The sequence below is a fragment of the Calliphora vicina genome, chromosome 5, assembly GCF_958450345.1.
Source record: "Calliphora vicina chromosome 5, idCalVici1.1, whole genome shotgun sequence".
Lineage (NCBI taxonomy): Eukaryota > Metazoa > Arthropoda > Insecta > Diptera > Calliphoridae > Calliphora > Calliphora vicina.
In genome coordinates, this window is record NC_088784.1 from 88,289,231 (window position 1) to 88,302,733 (window position 13,503).

Below are 13,503 nucleotides of genomic sequence, written 5' to 3' on the forward strand. Positions count from 1 at the left end.
AATAGTTAGATTTGATTTTTACACAGAAAACAGTAAGCCGACTTTGTGACGTGATCTTAAAAAAAAATATTCAACCGAACATAACACTTTAGTATTTAGAAACATGTGGATTAAAAAAAATGTTAATAATACCTTTCAATTACTGATCTCTCCCAGAATTTACAATTATTAATCAACGGGGTTGATTGTTCCAAATTGTTCACTATTTGGTGACGAACAAACCTTGGTACTAACAAAAGTGAAGGTGTTTCTTCGATTCTAAGAATTTAATAAAATCCGTCGTAATTTCCAATACCCCGATTTGTGTTAAACCAAGCGCTCGATATTTGTTTAAACAAATTAGGTAATGTTCAAAAGTTTATAAATTTTATGAATTATTTAATTGAAATTGAACTTTTCAGATTTACGATCTTCAACAAAATGGTCGAGAACCGGATATTAATATTTCTAGAAAAATGTGTTTCAATGACTTGTGAAATGCATGAATGATTGAATGCTTGAAAAGTTTCGTTAAAATTTCATGTGGCATCTTTAAAAAGCTTGTGAAGACATCTGTACAGATGTCGCTCGAAATAAAAATATGAATTACAGTGACAGACAAAATTGTGTATAAGAAAAATGTAAAAACCATATATTGTAATTTTAAGTTAGCTGAGATTAAATAAAATATATAAATATAAACAGATTTGTGCAAATTAAAATTTTAGCTAAACCGTACATTACAAACTAGATAATGCTGATGTTTTATCATAACAGAATTATCTGGAAAAAACGGTTTTCATTCAACAAAATTCAATTAAATTGTTAAATTCAGGGACGAATATCCTTTGAATGAAAAGTTCCTATCAGTTTTCCATTACAATCTTCCAGGACATAATAGTGATTACCAAGCTTCTCTTTCACTCTAGATTTAATAAATAACGGAGCTAATTTAGAATTGAAATGTTTTTCACAACTACTTTTTTCAAAGCTTCGTCTAAAAACTATTTGGCCGGTTTGGAAATTTTGAGGTCTAGCACGCAAGTTGTAGGTTTTTTGATTGGCATCATAAGCTGCTTTGATGTGTTTTTGTAAATCTGAGCGAATTAATTTAAGGTTATCGTCGCGAGACAATTGATATGTAGGTTCATTAAGCAAACGTAAGTTATTTAAAAGCTCATAGGTACTGCCATGGGTGACCATGTCAAATCCAAACACAGCATGGTAAGGGCTACAGTGGATTGATTGGTGGTAAGAATTTCTTAGTGCACAACTTATCTGGCTTAAATGCTCGTCCCACATTTTATGGTCATGTTTAAGATAAGATCTTATACCCGCAATAACCGAACGGTTAACTCTCTCGGACGCGTTGCTTTGGGGCGAGTAAACGGCCGTATAAGTATGTTTAACTCCGTAACTAGTTAGGAAGGCATTAAAATCGTTGGCCTTGAATTGGGAGCCATTGTCACTCACAATACTTTCGGGCACCCCATAGACATGAAAAATTTGTTGTCTAAGATAATCTTCAATTGCTTTCGATGTAAATTTTCGCAGTGGAAATAACCAATGGAATTTTGTTAAGTGATCAAGGACTATAAGAAGTCCAATATAGCCAGATCTACTTCTTGGGTACGGTCCAAGTATATCGATAAATAACTTCTGGAAAGGGCGCGTTGAAACCATTTGTTTTCCCATTTCGGGCTTTAATATAAAGTTGGGCGCTTTAGTTGTTTTACAGATCTCGCAGTTTCTCACATAATCGCGAACGTCCTTAACCATGCCGGGCCAGAAAAAATTTCGCCGTATCAATTCCAGAGTTTTAACCATTCCTCCATGTGAACACACTGGATCATCATGCGCTCTGGTGATTACATCTTTCCTAAGCCTATGTGGTATCCATAACTTCCAACATTTTTCCTCCTGCTCTTCATTTCCACTATAGTGCTCAGTTCTCAAATAAACATATTTGTCCTTCACTTTGATATCAGGGTATTTATGTGGTTCATTCAATATTTTATCTTTAAGATTTAGATAATCTGAGTCACCAAAATATGGGGAATTTATATCAATTTCGGGTTCGGGAATAGATAGTGCATTGATTTCTTCCCCTAAACTCCGAGACAGTGCGTCGGGGACAACATTTTCTTTCCCCTTTCGATGACTAATGTTAAACTTAAAGGACTGGAGTTTGAACACCCATCGAGCTAAACGTCCTGTGAGGTCTGGCTGCCTCATTAGCCAAACTAGACTCGCATGGTCCGTTATGACCTCGAACTCTTGAAGTTCGAGGTAACAACGAAACCGTTTTATGGCCTCCAGGGCAGCCAAACACTCACGCTCAGTCACGCTATAGTTTCGCTGAGCGGTATTTAACTTTTTGCTCATAAATGCTATGGGCTTTTCTTGTCCTTGATCATCTAACTGTATCAATACAGCTCCGATACCAAAGTTACTGGCATCGCAGTGCAGGTAAAATTTCTTTTTAAAATCAGGGTTCACTAGAATAGGGGCAGTAGTCAATAATGTTTTAATATTTTCGAAAGCAGCCTGCGCTTCTGGTGTCCAAACAAATTTCTTTTTTGTCGAAAGTATTTCGGTTATTGGAAAAACTATGCTCGAAAAATTCTCAATAAACCTACGATACCAGCCCGCTAGACCTAAAAATCCCCTCACCTGCCTAATGTTTTTGGGTACTGGCCAGTTTACAATGGCACTAACTTTTTCGGGGTCAGTTTTTATGCCACCATTACCTATAACATAACCTAAGTACTGCACTGTGGTTACACAAAACTTGCTTTTAGTTATATTTAACGTGAGGTTTGCTTTTCGGAATTGCTCTGCCACTCGCACTAATACTGAAAGATGAGTCTGAAAATCTTCTGAAACGATAACTAAGTCGTCTAAATAGCCGAATACTGAATTGCGAAGATCTGGGGGAATTATCTCATCGATTAACCTACACATCGTTTGCGGGGCATTGCATAGCCCGAAGGGCATAACCACAAACTGATAGAGGGGGCGTCCGGGTACGGTAAAAGCTGTCAGCGGTTTGGATTCATCCGTTAGTCCTATTTGCCAATACGCGTCTTTCAAATCTAATTTAGATATAATATTGGCTTTGGGAATTCTAGCAAATATACCCTCAATGGACGGCAAGGGATACGCGTCTTTCTTGGTGACAAAATTTAACTTCCTCGCGTCGAGGCACAATCTGACCTTATTAGGTTTGATCACCAACCTCATGGGTGAGCTCCATGGAGATTGAGATGCCTCAATTACCCCTAAAGCCAACATGCGATCCAACTCTGCAAACATTAGTTTCTCCACAGCAGGGGAAACTGGGTAAAAACGTTGTTTAATGGGTTTGGACTCGCCCACATCGATTTCATGCTTAATAAGTTTTGTTCTGCCCAGTCCCTGCTGGTCGAAATTTGGAAACAACGCTATAATCAAGTCTAATTGTTGCTGTTGGATTGCAGTTAATGGATAAGATATTTCATCAGACTTTTGTTCAGATTTTTCTTTATTAACGAATGACATATCGGACTTTTTATCTAAATTTTCAGACAGATGACATTGCTTTACCATTGACATATCTACCAGATCTACAGACTCTACAATATTGGGAATAAGATTAAATTCATTCCAAAAATCAATTCCTAAAATTAGCCTTTGAGTTATGCTTGGAATAATAAAAAGTTTAAGATTTCTCACTTGATTTTTAAAACTAATATCCACTTCTAACCAACCTGTAACCGACTGTGAATTTCCGTCTGCAGTTTTCACAAATGATCGACATTTATAGTAATTTGGAAATGAGGTGAAATTTGTTTTAGCCAAATCTGATCCAATGCAACAGATGTTAGCACCGGTATCCATCAGACCATACTCAGTAAAACTTAAAAAGTTGACCTTTGCATAAAATCGTTTGTCAGTTGGGTTATTGATTATGGTAGAAATTAAAAATTTGCTACACATTTTACGCATTCTGAAATGAGAACGAAGACGAATCGTTGATCGCTTAGGTTTGGGCTTTACAATAGATGTTACTGATGTATTTTGAAAGATTTCATTACGTTTTCTTATATAATTTTGCAATCTTTCGTGATATGGCAAGAGTGGATATATAATTTTTGAAATATCTTCTGTTTTACATTTATTAACATTATTTTTAAGAATAGTCAGGGTGAAATTAGTGTTTACATTCATATCAGGTTTTAATAGTGTCTTTTCAGGGTGGTTTATTTTATCAGAATCATTTGGTATAGAACTGATTTCATTTTCAGAAGTTATGGCTACTTTTCCGGCTGTTTTGGGTCCGGAAACCTGTAGTTTTTTGTCAAATTAATTTTTCTATTGGAACACTTTGGGCATTGTGGCTTATACGTGTTTTTAGCGCCACAACCATAGCAAAATATGGTGCGCTCTTTTAAACAATCGTCCCAAAAGTGATCAGGCTCTCCGCAATTCCAACATCTTACTATCCGGTCAGAACTTTGAACTGCGTTAACTTCTGCTTGACTAGTATCATTTAAATAGTCTGTACTATCAAAGCTATCAGGTACACTTACTTCGGCAATATGTCTACGGGGTACCATAGGATTTTGTGAACGAAAAGCTAGATTTCTACGCACATGTTCTTCACTTAAAAATGACTCACGCATTTGCACAAGTTTACGCAAGTGTGGGATTGAATGTACTGGTATATATAGTATTTCTTGACGTATGTCAGGGCGTAAATTGCGTGTCAAGATTTCAATTAACTCCATTTCTGGGACTTGAGATGGTAACCTATCCATTATGGAAGAAATTGCATCAAAATAGGAGTCAAAAGTTTCTCCTGGTTTTTGTTTGCGATTTCGAAGTTCTTCTTTAATATCGTAAGACGATTTAAAGTCTCTATATTGGCACTGAATAGCCTCGCAAAAATCATTCCAATTAATATTTCCGACACTCTTATGGTAGCGCCAATACCAATCTTTGGCCTTGCCACTTAAAATTATATTTAAATTTTTACATATTGGTGTAAAATTGCCATTGAAATGATCATTAGTAAGTGACCTTACTCTATAAAGAAATTCTTCAATATTCAGACCTGACGAGCCATCAAATCTAAGATTCCAACTCTGAATGATCGAAGTGACTTTCTCAGTATTCATGTTAAAACTATTAAAACTTTGTGAACCTGAGTTAAGATTACCATTCATAGGCTGATTTACGGTATTATATACATTTTCATTTCTACGATATGATTCTCGATTTGGATTAAAATTATCAAAGTTTTGATTAGATAACAAATTAACATTATTCTGTCTTTCATTAGGATGTGAATTCAAATTGGGATTGATAGGAAAATGCTGACTTGGTAATATATTCAAATTAGTAAGTAATCTCGTCAGAGTATTCTCTATCACGTTATTCAACTGATCGCTATCTATTGTATTTCTCTGCCTACGATTATTTCTTGTTGAGGTTTGTCGGTTATTTAAATTTTGCGAATGGGTAGGTGTTGAAGGAAAAGTTTCTGTCGGTATTCTAGCTTGTTCTTCATCATTATCATAAGTACTAGATTCCAACAATGAACGTTGATTATTTTGACTACGAGTCGTAGGTCTCCCAATCATAGCTCCTCGAGGACGACCTCGTTTTGACGGTTTTGGAAAATTATTGAAACTATTGAAATTATGATTCTTTAAATTAGACAGATCGCAAGGTAGTTTGCACGTAGGGCATTCAGCCGTGTTTGATAAAATTTGTTCGATACAACATCTATGAAAATTATGGTTACAATTTGTAATTATCATACACTCCTGATTTCCTAGCATTATCTTATTACAAATGGGGCAAAGTGACTCCTGACTTAAAGTTGGAGCTTCTAAAGGTGGCGGTGTTCTTGGTAAAGACATTTTTGTATATATTTATATAAAAATAAAAAGTTTTTATAAATATTAGCAAAGAAAATTATTTTATTCAAATTTTAATAGACAGTATTGTGTTTTCTTGTACAGATGATAAAAAAAATAGGTGATTAAAATAGAGGTAAATATATTAAACAATACGATTGGGAAACAAAACTTGGCTATTTAATTGAATGTATGCATTAAATTGTTCTCGTAAAATTACACACCAGAAAACGAATTAAATTTTGATATGATCGTTATTCTTATTAAGGTAGGACATAAATTCGCTTCAGCAAAAAAAGTTATGTATTCACTGACCAAAAAAAAAGATACTGATAACTAGCCATTAAACAATATCAACAAAATATTTACATTCAACTTCAGATAAAATAAAATTTTACGAATTTCTTACATAAATCAACGAAAGGACTATTAGATAGCTCATCGGTCGATACTACTCGATTGACAATGTCAAGTAATCGAAAATCCAGAAGAGGTCTAAAAGTTATTCGCTGAGATATCCAAGAAAATTCGTATTGTTTTATTTCATCGTATTAAAATGAAATATACATTTAAATTTTATAAAAAAGAAATCAGAACCGAAAGCAATGTTATGGGTTTACCACTTTCGGCCCCACGTTGGGCGCCATTTACTACTGTAATGAACACGTTGTGTTATGGAATTAAAGTTCACTTTTTGACAAAGAAAGAATTCCGAAACTTTGGCAAGAGCAGGACTGCGGGAGCCATCGATAGACTAGCAACAGTCGGGCAAAGGGGGGGTTCTGTCCTCTCCTGAACCAAAAGTCTGTTTGCTACAGAGTTATTATTACAGACTCCCTTTTTAGTTAGATATTAAATTTATGAACTACTTTAAATGGACCGACTGACCATACAAATCAAAACATATGCCCGTATATGGTCTTATTGAAAAAAAACAAACACAAAACGTATTGTATATTTTACCACAATAAAAGGTTCTTCAAGATGGTAACGAAGAACTGGTCTCATCACCCTCCCAATTCCTATGCTCTAAAGACCTTTAATTTTATTAGAGCCCCTTAAGAAAACAGATCACCTACATTTTATATCATCTTAAGAAAACACAAGAAAAAAAATACTTTTATCCAGACATATTTAATTTTAGAAAAAATTCATTTAAAAGATGATATAAGTTTTACAATTATTTGGGAATGCATTAAGCAAGATATCATAGAATAGTTAATAATAAACGTTTATATAAAACTGTTAACCTAGTTTAGTTTAACAAAAATTAACAAAATATGAAATTTAAATAAATTATAAAGAAATTTGGAATTTTAATAAATCATAAAGATTTTGTAAAAAGCCTTAAATTATATATGTATTCAAAAATAATTCTCGAAAGTGGGAGCATTTAACATTTTATAAACAATACCGATATTTGTTTGCGTACACGATTATTTTTTTTGTTAGAATTGATATTTTAAATGGGTAACGATAGAAATTATATCACCAAATTATGATGATAAAGTAGAAATAAAAGGCATCATTAAAAAAAAAATACAAAAAAAAAAACAAGATAAAACAAAACAAAAGTGTTGATTTAAAATAAAAATTGTTTGTTTGTGTACATTGGGTTATATGTATGTATATAAGTACCTTTGTAAAACAAATTTAAGAAATTATTTATGTTTGTACGAATGTAAATACAAAGAATACAAATAGATCTGCATGTAGGTAACAATTGAGTGAAATGATGCGTTTTATTTCATACATGTATGCACTAATTTTGTTCTATTTATTTGTTGCACTCACCAGTTGCGATGTTCGATGACGTGAAGGCCTCCAAGAGATCGATGTGTGGTTGGTGTTGTTGCTGTAAGTCTTAAATATTATTAATGCAGGTCATGTTTTTCTATCTTTGAACCCAAAAATTTTGATTTTATGAATTTTTTGAAATAAAGTAAACTGTTATCATGCTCTCGCTTTTTATACAAATAAATTTGTAGAGAAGGAAAAAAAAAACTTAATTAAATGTTTGAGCAAATATAAATATAAAAACAAAAAAAAAAAATGCAATTAGAAGAAGTTACCTAAATGTAACATAGTGGTTTGATATTATTAATCTTTTTGATTAACTTTAGTAAAATGGTAGAATAAATTTATATTAAAAGGTTATTTGAATTAACATAATAGTTTGTATCTTTGAAAATTCTAATACTTATTAAAGCAAATATGGGCTTTTAATTGTGCAATATTGAAATTTTTAAAATTAGAATATAAATTGAAAAAAAAAATTGAAACTTAATAATTTAAATTATATGCATTTGAAATCTAAGGTTATATGAAAATCTCCATTAATTTTAATAGCAAAATAAAGTAGTTTGTTGAAGAAATGCAGGTTCTTTTAATAATGTTTCTTCCACAATATGGGTATAATTAACCAAGATTTTGGGTTCTTCTGATAAGGTATACTTATTAGTTTTGGTATTTAAATTGAATGTGTGTGGAGTATTGCGGGAGAGAACAATTATGAGTCGATCCAACGTTGGTGTGCGATACTCATTTGTTCCTTCTTTATCTAATTGTTCAAAGCAAAATCGGTGTTGATGTCTCATAAAAACCAGTTGCTAGAATAGTTAGATTTGATTTTTACACAGAAAACAGTAAGCCGACTTTGTGACGTGATCTTAAAAAAAAATATTCAACCGAACATAACACTTTAGTATTTAGAAACATGTGGATTAAAAAAAATGTTAATAATACCTTTCAATTACTGATCTCTCCCAGAATTTACAATTATTAATCAACGGGGTTGATTGTTCCAAATTGTTCACTATTTGGTGACGAACAAACCTTGGTACTAACAAAAGTGAAGGTGTTTCTTCGATTCTAAGAATTTAATAAAATCCGTCGTAATTTCCAATACCCCGATTTGTGTTAAACCAAGCGCTCGATATTTGTTTAAACAAATTAGGTAATGTTCAAAAGTTTATAAATTTTATGAATTATTTAATTGAAATTGAACTTTTCAGATTTACGATCTTCAACAAAATGGTCGAGAACCGGATATTAATATTTCTAGAAAAATGTGTTTCAATGACTTGTGAAATGCATGAATGATTGAATGCTTGAAAAGTTTCGTTAAAATTTCATGTGGCATCTTTAAAAAGCTTGTGAAGACATCTGTACAGATGTCGCTCGAAATAAAAATATGAATTACAGTGACAGACAAAATTGTGTATAAGAAAAATGTAAAAACCATATATTGTAATTTTAAGTTAGCTGAGATTAAATAAAATATATAAATATAAACAGATTTGTGCAAATTAAAATTTTAGCTAAACCGTACATTACAGTATTCTAGGCGGAAGTCAATTGAATACATTAATTACAAACAGTAAACTCCTCATTACAAGAGAACAAGAGAACTTAGTGATAATTGACCCTCCAACAGACTTTAAAGTGACAACAACTTAGATTACTGAGACACACTAAAGTGACGACTGACTTCACCTAAGACTACCTGGGATATATAAAGTAACTTGTTAAATTACCCAGCAAATTATAAATAGGTGTCAAACAAGTAAGAGAGCTATATTCGGCTGTGCCGAATCTTATATACCCTTCACCAAATTATACTTCAAAATAAAAATTTTAAATAATTTTAGGTAAACAAAACTTATTTTTTTTCCAAAATTTGTTTTTTGAATTTTTTTGGAAAATTTTTTTTTTCTTAATTTTTTAAATTTTAAAAAATTTTTTTGTTTCTTATATCTTTTTTTAAATATTCAGCGAAAAAAAAGAATTTTGGTGAAAAAAAAATTCGGGTTAAAAAATATTTTTTCCGATTTGACCCATTATAGGTCCAACTTACTATCGTCTTATATACGTCGTTGCAAAGGTCTTTCAAATATCTATCATTAGATATCCATATTGTCTATATTAATGACTTAGTAATCCAGATATAGGTAAAAAATATGTCAAAAATAGAGGTTGCCCTGGTTTTTTCCTTATATCTCAGCCATTTGTGGACAGATTTTCTCGATTTTAAATATCAATCGAGCCGGAAGAATTTCGAAGATATTGATGTATGAATTTTTTTGTGTAATTTTCACTAATTCCAATTTACATATTTTTAGGTCATATGGGACGAATATCCTCATTGCTTTGTAATGAGAAGTAAATTGATGTATCGCGGGTAATCCGGATTTGATTTCCGCCTAGAATACAAACATGTTAAAATAACAAGCCACATAGCTAGTTCTGTAACAAGTGGTGATCTTAAATGGTAGCTAAAAATGACTAGTTCCCAGAACTGCTGGATAGTTTAACAACTTCCTAAAATTTACACAAATGTACAAGTACAACATATACAGATACTAACTCATACATGAAACTAATAAACAGCAGGCAGGCATTGTACATTTATTTGATATGAGGGTCATTTGATATTAACAAATGATAAGTTGATAACTTATGGGCTGTTGTGCTTTTGTGATTGAAAATGAAAACGAAATTTGTATTTTAAGCTTTTGGTGTCTTTGTTCTTCATTTTTGGGGTAGAAAATTACTTAAAAATTGGAAAGTTTTAATAAACCATAAAGAACAGTGTATTGCATGAAGACATGCTTTTTCTTAAGAATTTGCTTTTTCAATGACATACACTGAGACAAATATATGGTAAAATGTTGTGGCTATTTGAAGAAAGTGGCTGAATTTTTGAAGAAATAAGGTCCGATGATTTCACGTGTAAACCCCTCTGAACGGTGTATTTTTCGGGATTTAGCGTCAATTTTGTTTATTAGAAAACCCGTTAAGGCCAAACATTACCCTCATCCCTGAACACTGCACGAATCGATGGCTGATTTTCAATATAGTGTTCAAAAGTTTGACATTCCAAATGGACCACCATAGTGTGTTTAAAATTATAGATTCCACCCATCAAATTCTATAAAAAGTGTATTTTTTAGAAACTACATCACCATAGTGGGGAGGGTATTATATATTTGTGCAGATGTTTGTAACGCCTAAAAATGTTGAGCGCTACAGAGCAATGGTCAACGAGTTCTTTTTGCCGCAACTTTATGAATTGGGATTGGAAAACATGTGGTTCCAACAGGATGGTGCAACGGCACGCACTGCACGTGCCACAACCGATATGCTGAAGGATGCATTTCCCGGGCGCTTAATCTCCCGTTTTGGCGATTTGCACTGGTCAGCAAGATCACCTGATTTGACCGCTCCAGACTTCTTTTAGTGGGGCTTTTTGAAGTCGCGGGTTTATGTCAACAAGCCTCAGACTCTTGCAGCCCTTAAAGACAATATCCGTGAAGAATGTGAGGACCTATCGCAGGAAGTTTTGCCCAAAATGATGGAAAATGCCATAAAAAGGGCTCAAATGACAATCAACTGTGGCGGCGGCCATTTACATGACATCATATTCTCGACTTGATGTAAAAAAAATTAAAAGACCAAATAAAAATAATCCACAAGAAGAATCAAAGTTTTTCATTTTTTCTTTTTAATTACAGCCAAAAAACATCGGAAGTTTACTTTTGCGCCACCTTGTATTTGCTCAAAAAAGCGTAACCACTTTTTTTTTAGCACACATTTGTTTGACGTGTTTACTCTTACAAGTGTTTTTAAAGAGCAAACATCATCAAATAAAATAAAACTAAATTTTTTGTTTTGAATCATCCTAAGTAAAATAAGTTTTTGAAATAAATAAAAGAACTCAAATGTATTTTATTTAGTGGTTACGTCTTTTTCGTCAAATATTTGTCATGTGTAACCCTACCTTAGGTGTATGGTATTAGATGTTCGGGCTTGAACGACCATACTCTCTTACTGGTTTTTAATCTAATCTTCATAAAATATATTTAAAGTTTTCGCTCAATGTATGTATGTATAAATAAATAAGTAATTTAGCAAATTATTTTCTTAATTATTTCCAAATTTACTGAAATGTGACTAAAAACTAGTCAATTTTGAACACATATTGATGCTTAACGCTAGATGAGCTTTTACAAAATACATTTAACTAATTCACGGTTAAATTGGCAATAACTGTAGTATAGATTCAGCCAGTACATATGAAATTCCCAGGAGGTAAATAAATTAAGCACAACAATTTTAAACATGTTAAACACACAAAACTACGTATAAACACTGAACGAAAAATCGGAAGTAAATAATGCTAAATTTAAGAAAAGTTGGTTAAAAAACTAATGAAAAAGGTTTACTTAAAATGTCTGTTGAATTAACTAAAACTAAGTTTCAGTGAATTTATCGAATGTCTGTTGAAATTTCAATCACTGAAATTTATTGTTTGTTATTAAGCTAGTTCCTATGTTCATTTCATATCAGGAAACCTTTTCCCAAAGGCTTTCGGAAAGCTTAAGATATTATACAAATAATACTATGAAGCGATTGAAAATTATAGACACTCCAGTTTTACTTGTAAATATATAAAATTTTATACAAGGCACCAACAATGAAGTTTTGAAATGCATTTACAAAGGGAAAAAAAGCAATTTTTTTAGTTTTTGTAAAAATTATGCCATTAAAAAGTTACTTTTGCTATTTAATTTAAAACAGTAGAAATGTGTACATAATTCTCGTTCTAATGAGATATAAAAAACAAAAATTGGTTAAAAACTAGAACAAGAAATGTAGGAACCAGATTAACATATTTTGAGAAATATTAAACTAAAAGCTCATTTTTACTTCAAATATATCCATGTTTACTTGTATATGAGTTTTTGGCTTTGCAGGTATGACCAAAAAAATTTAATTCTTTTCACGGCAATTCCAAAACTCCATTTTCAAATTCTTAAAAATTTTGTTAAACTAATTTTTGGCTGATCTCATTCGGGATTTATGGAGAATATAATAGGGAAGAAAAATATGAACAAATTATGAAAATATCTCCTATAGTATTTCCGTACCTGCGATTTAAATTTTGTAAACTATTTATTTGGCCATATTTTGGCGAATGAGCTCAATTTCCTTACTGTTATGAATTTTAAGTAGAATATTATAGTCCAGATAATTCTAAGTATAGATACTCTGAAAGTTTTACTAAAATTATAAAACGTTAAACCTTAAATCGTGAAGATCAAAAGTAAAATATTTCAATATTTGGTATTTCTAAAGGAAAAATAGCGATTTTGATGAAACTTACTAAAAATATAAGATAAAGGGTAGTAGTTAGAAAAAGAGCACAAAAACGGAAATTAACCCTTAATGGCACTTGGGGTTAAAATGACCACAAACTTTTAAAATCATAAAAAACCTGGTCAGTTTCAATAGTGCTGATCAAAATTTGATTTTTAAAGGAAACAAACTTAAGAATATTATAATGTGTATTATTAAGTTAACCCATTTAAAAATTTTGTCTCAATTTTGACCACGCACTTTTTGAACTGTAAAATATTGTGTTTATAGCTGATGTTTGCCTTAATAATGTAATTAATATTTTATTGATGATTTTTGAACAATCAAATTGATTTTAACCCTTTAGTGTATTTTTGATTTATTAAATTTAAAAAATAACTTGAATGATTCAGTTTATAATTATAAAAAACATTAAAAATGGCTCCATTCACATTGATTGTATTTTTCGTGATTTTAAAAGTTG

The 13,503-nt window shown here is 31.7% G+C and overlaps 1 protein-coding gene across 1 annotated transcript; it reads right to left on the reverse strand.

The window, feature by feature from the left end:
* Positions 1-810: 810 nt before the first annotated feature.
* LOC135961445 (uncharacterized) lies at positions 811-5,885 on the reverse strand. The gene is made up of 2 exons (XM_065512946.1): positions 4,461-5,885; positions 811-4,305 (listed from the first exon to the last, which is right to left on the reverse strand). The coding sequence occupies exons 1-2, from the start codon at positions 5,883-5,885 to the stop codon at positions 811-813; spliced, it is 4,920 nt and encodes a 1,639-aa protein (XP_065369018.1).
* Between the last annotated feature and the right edge of the window lie 7,618 nt (positions 5,886-13,503).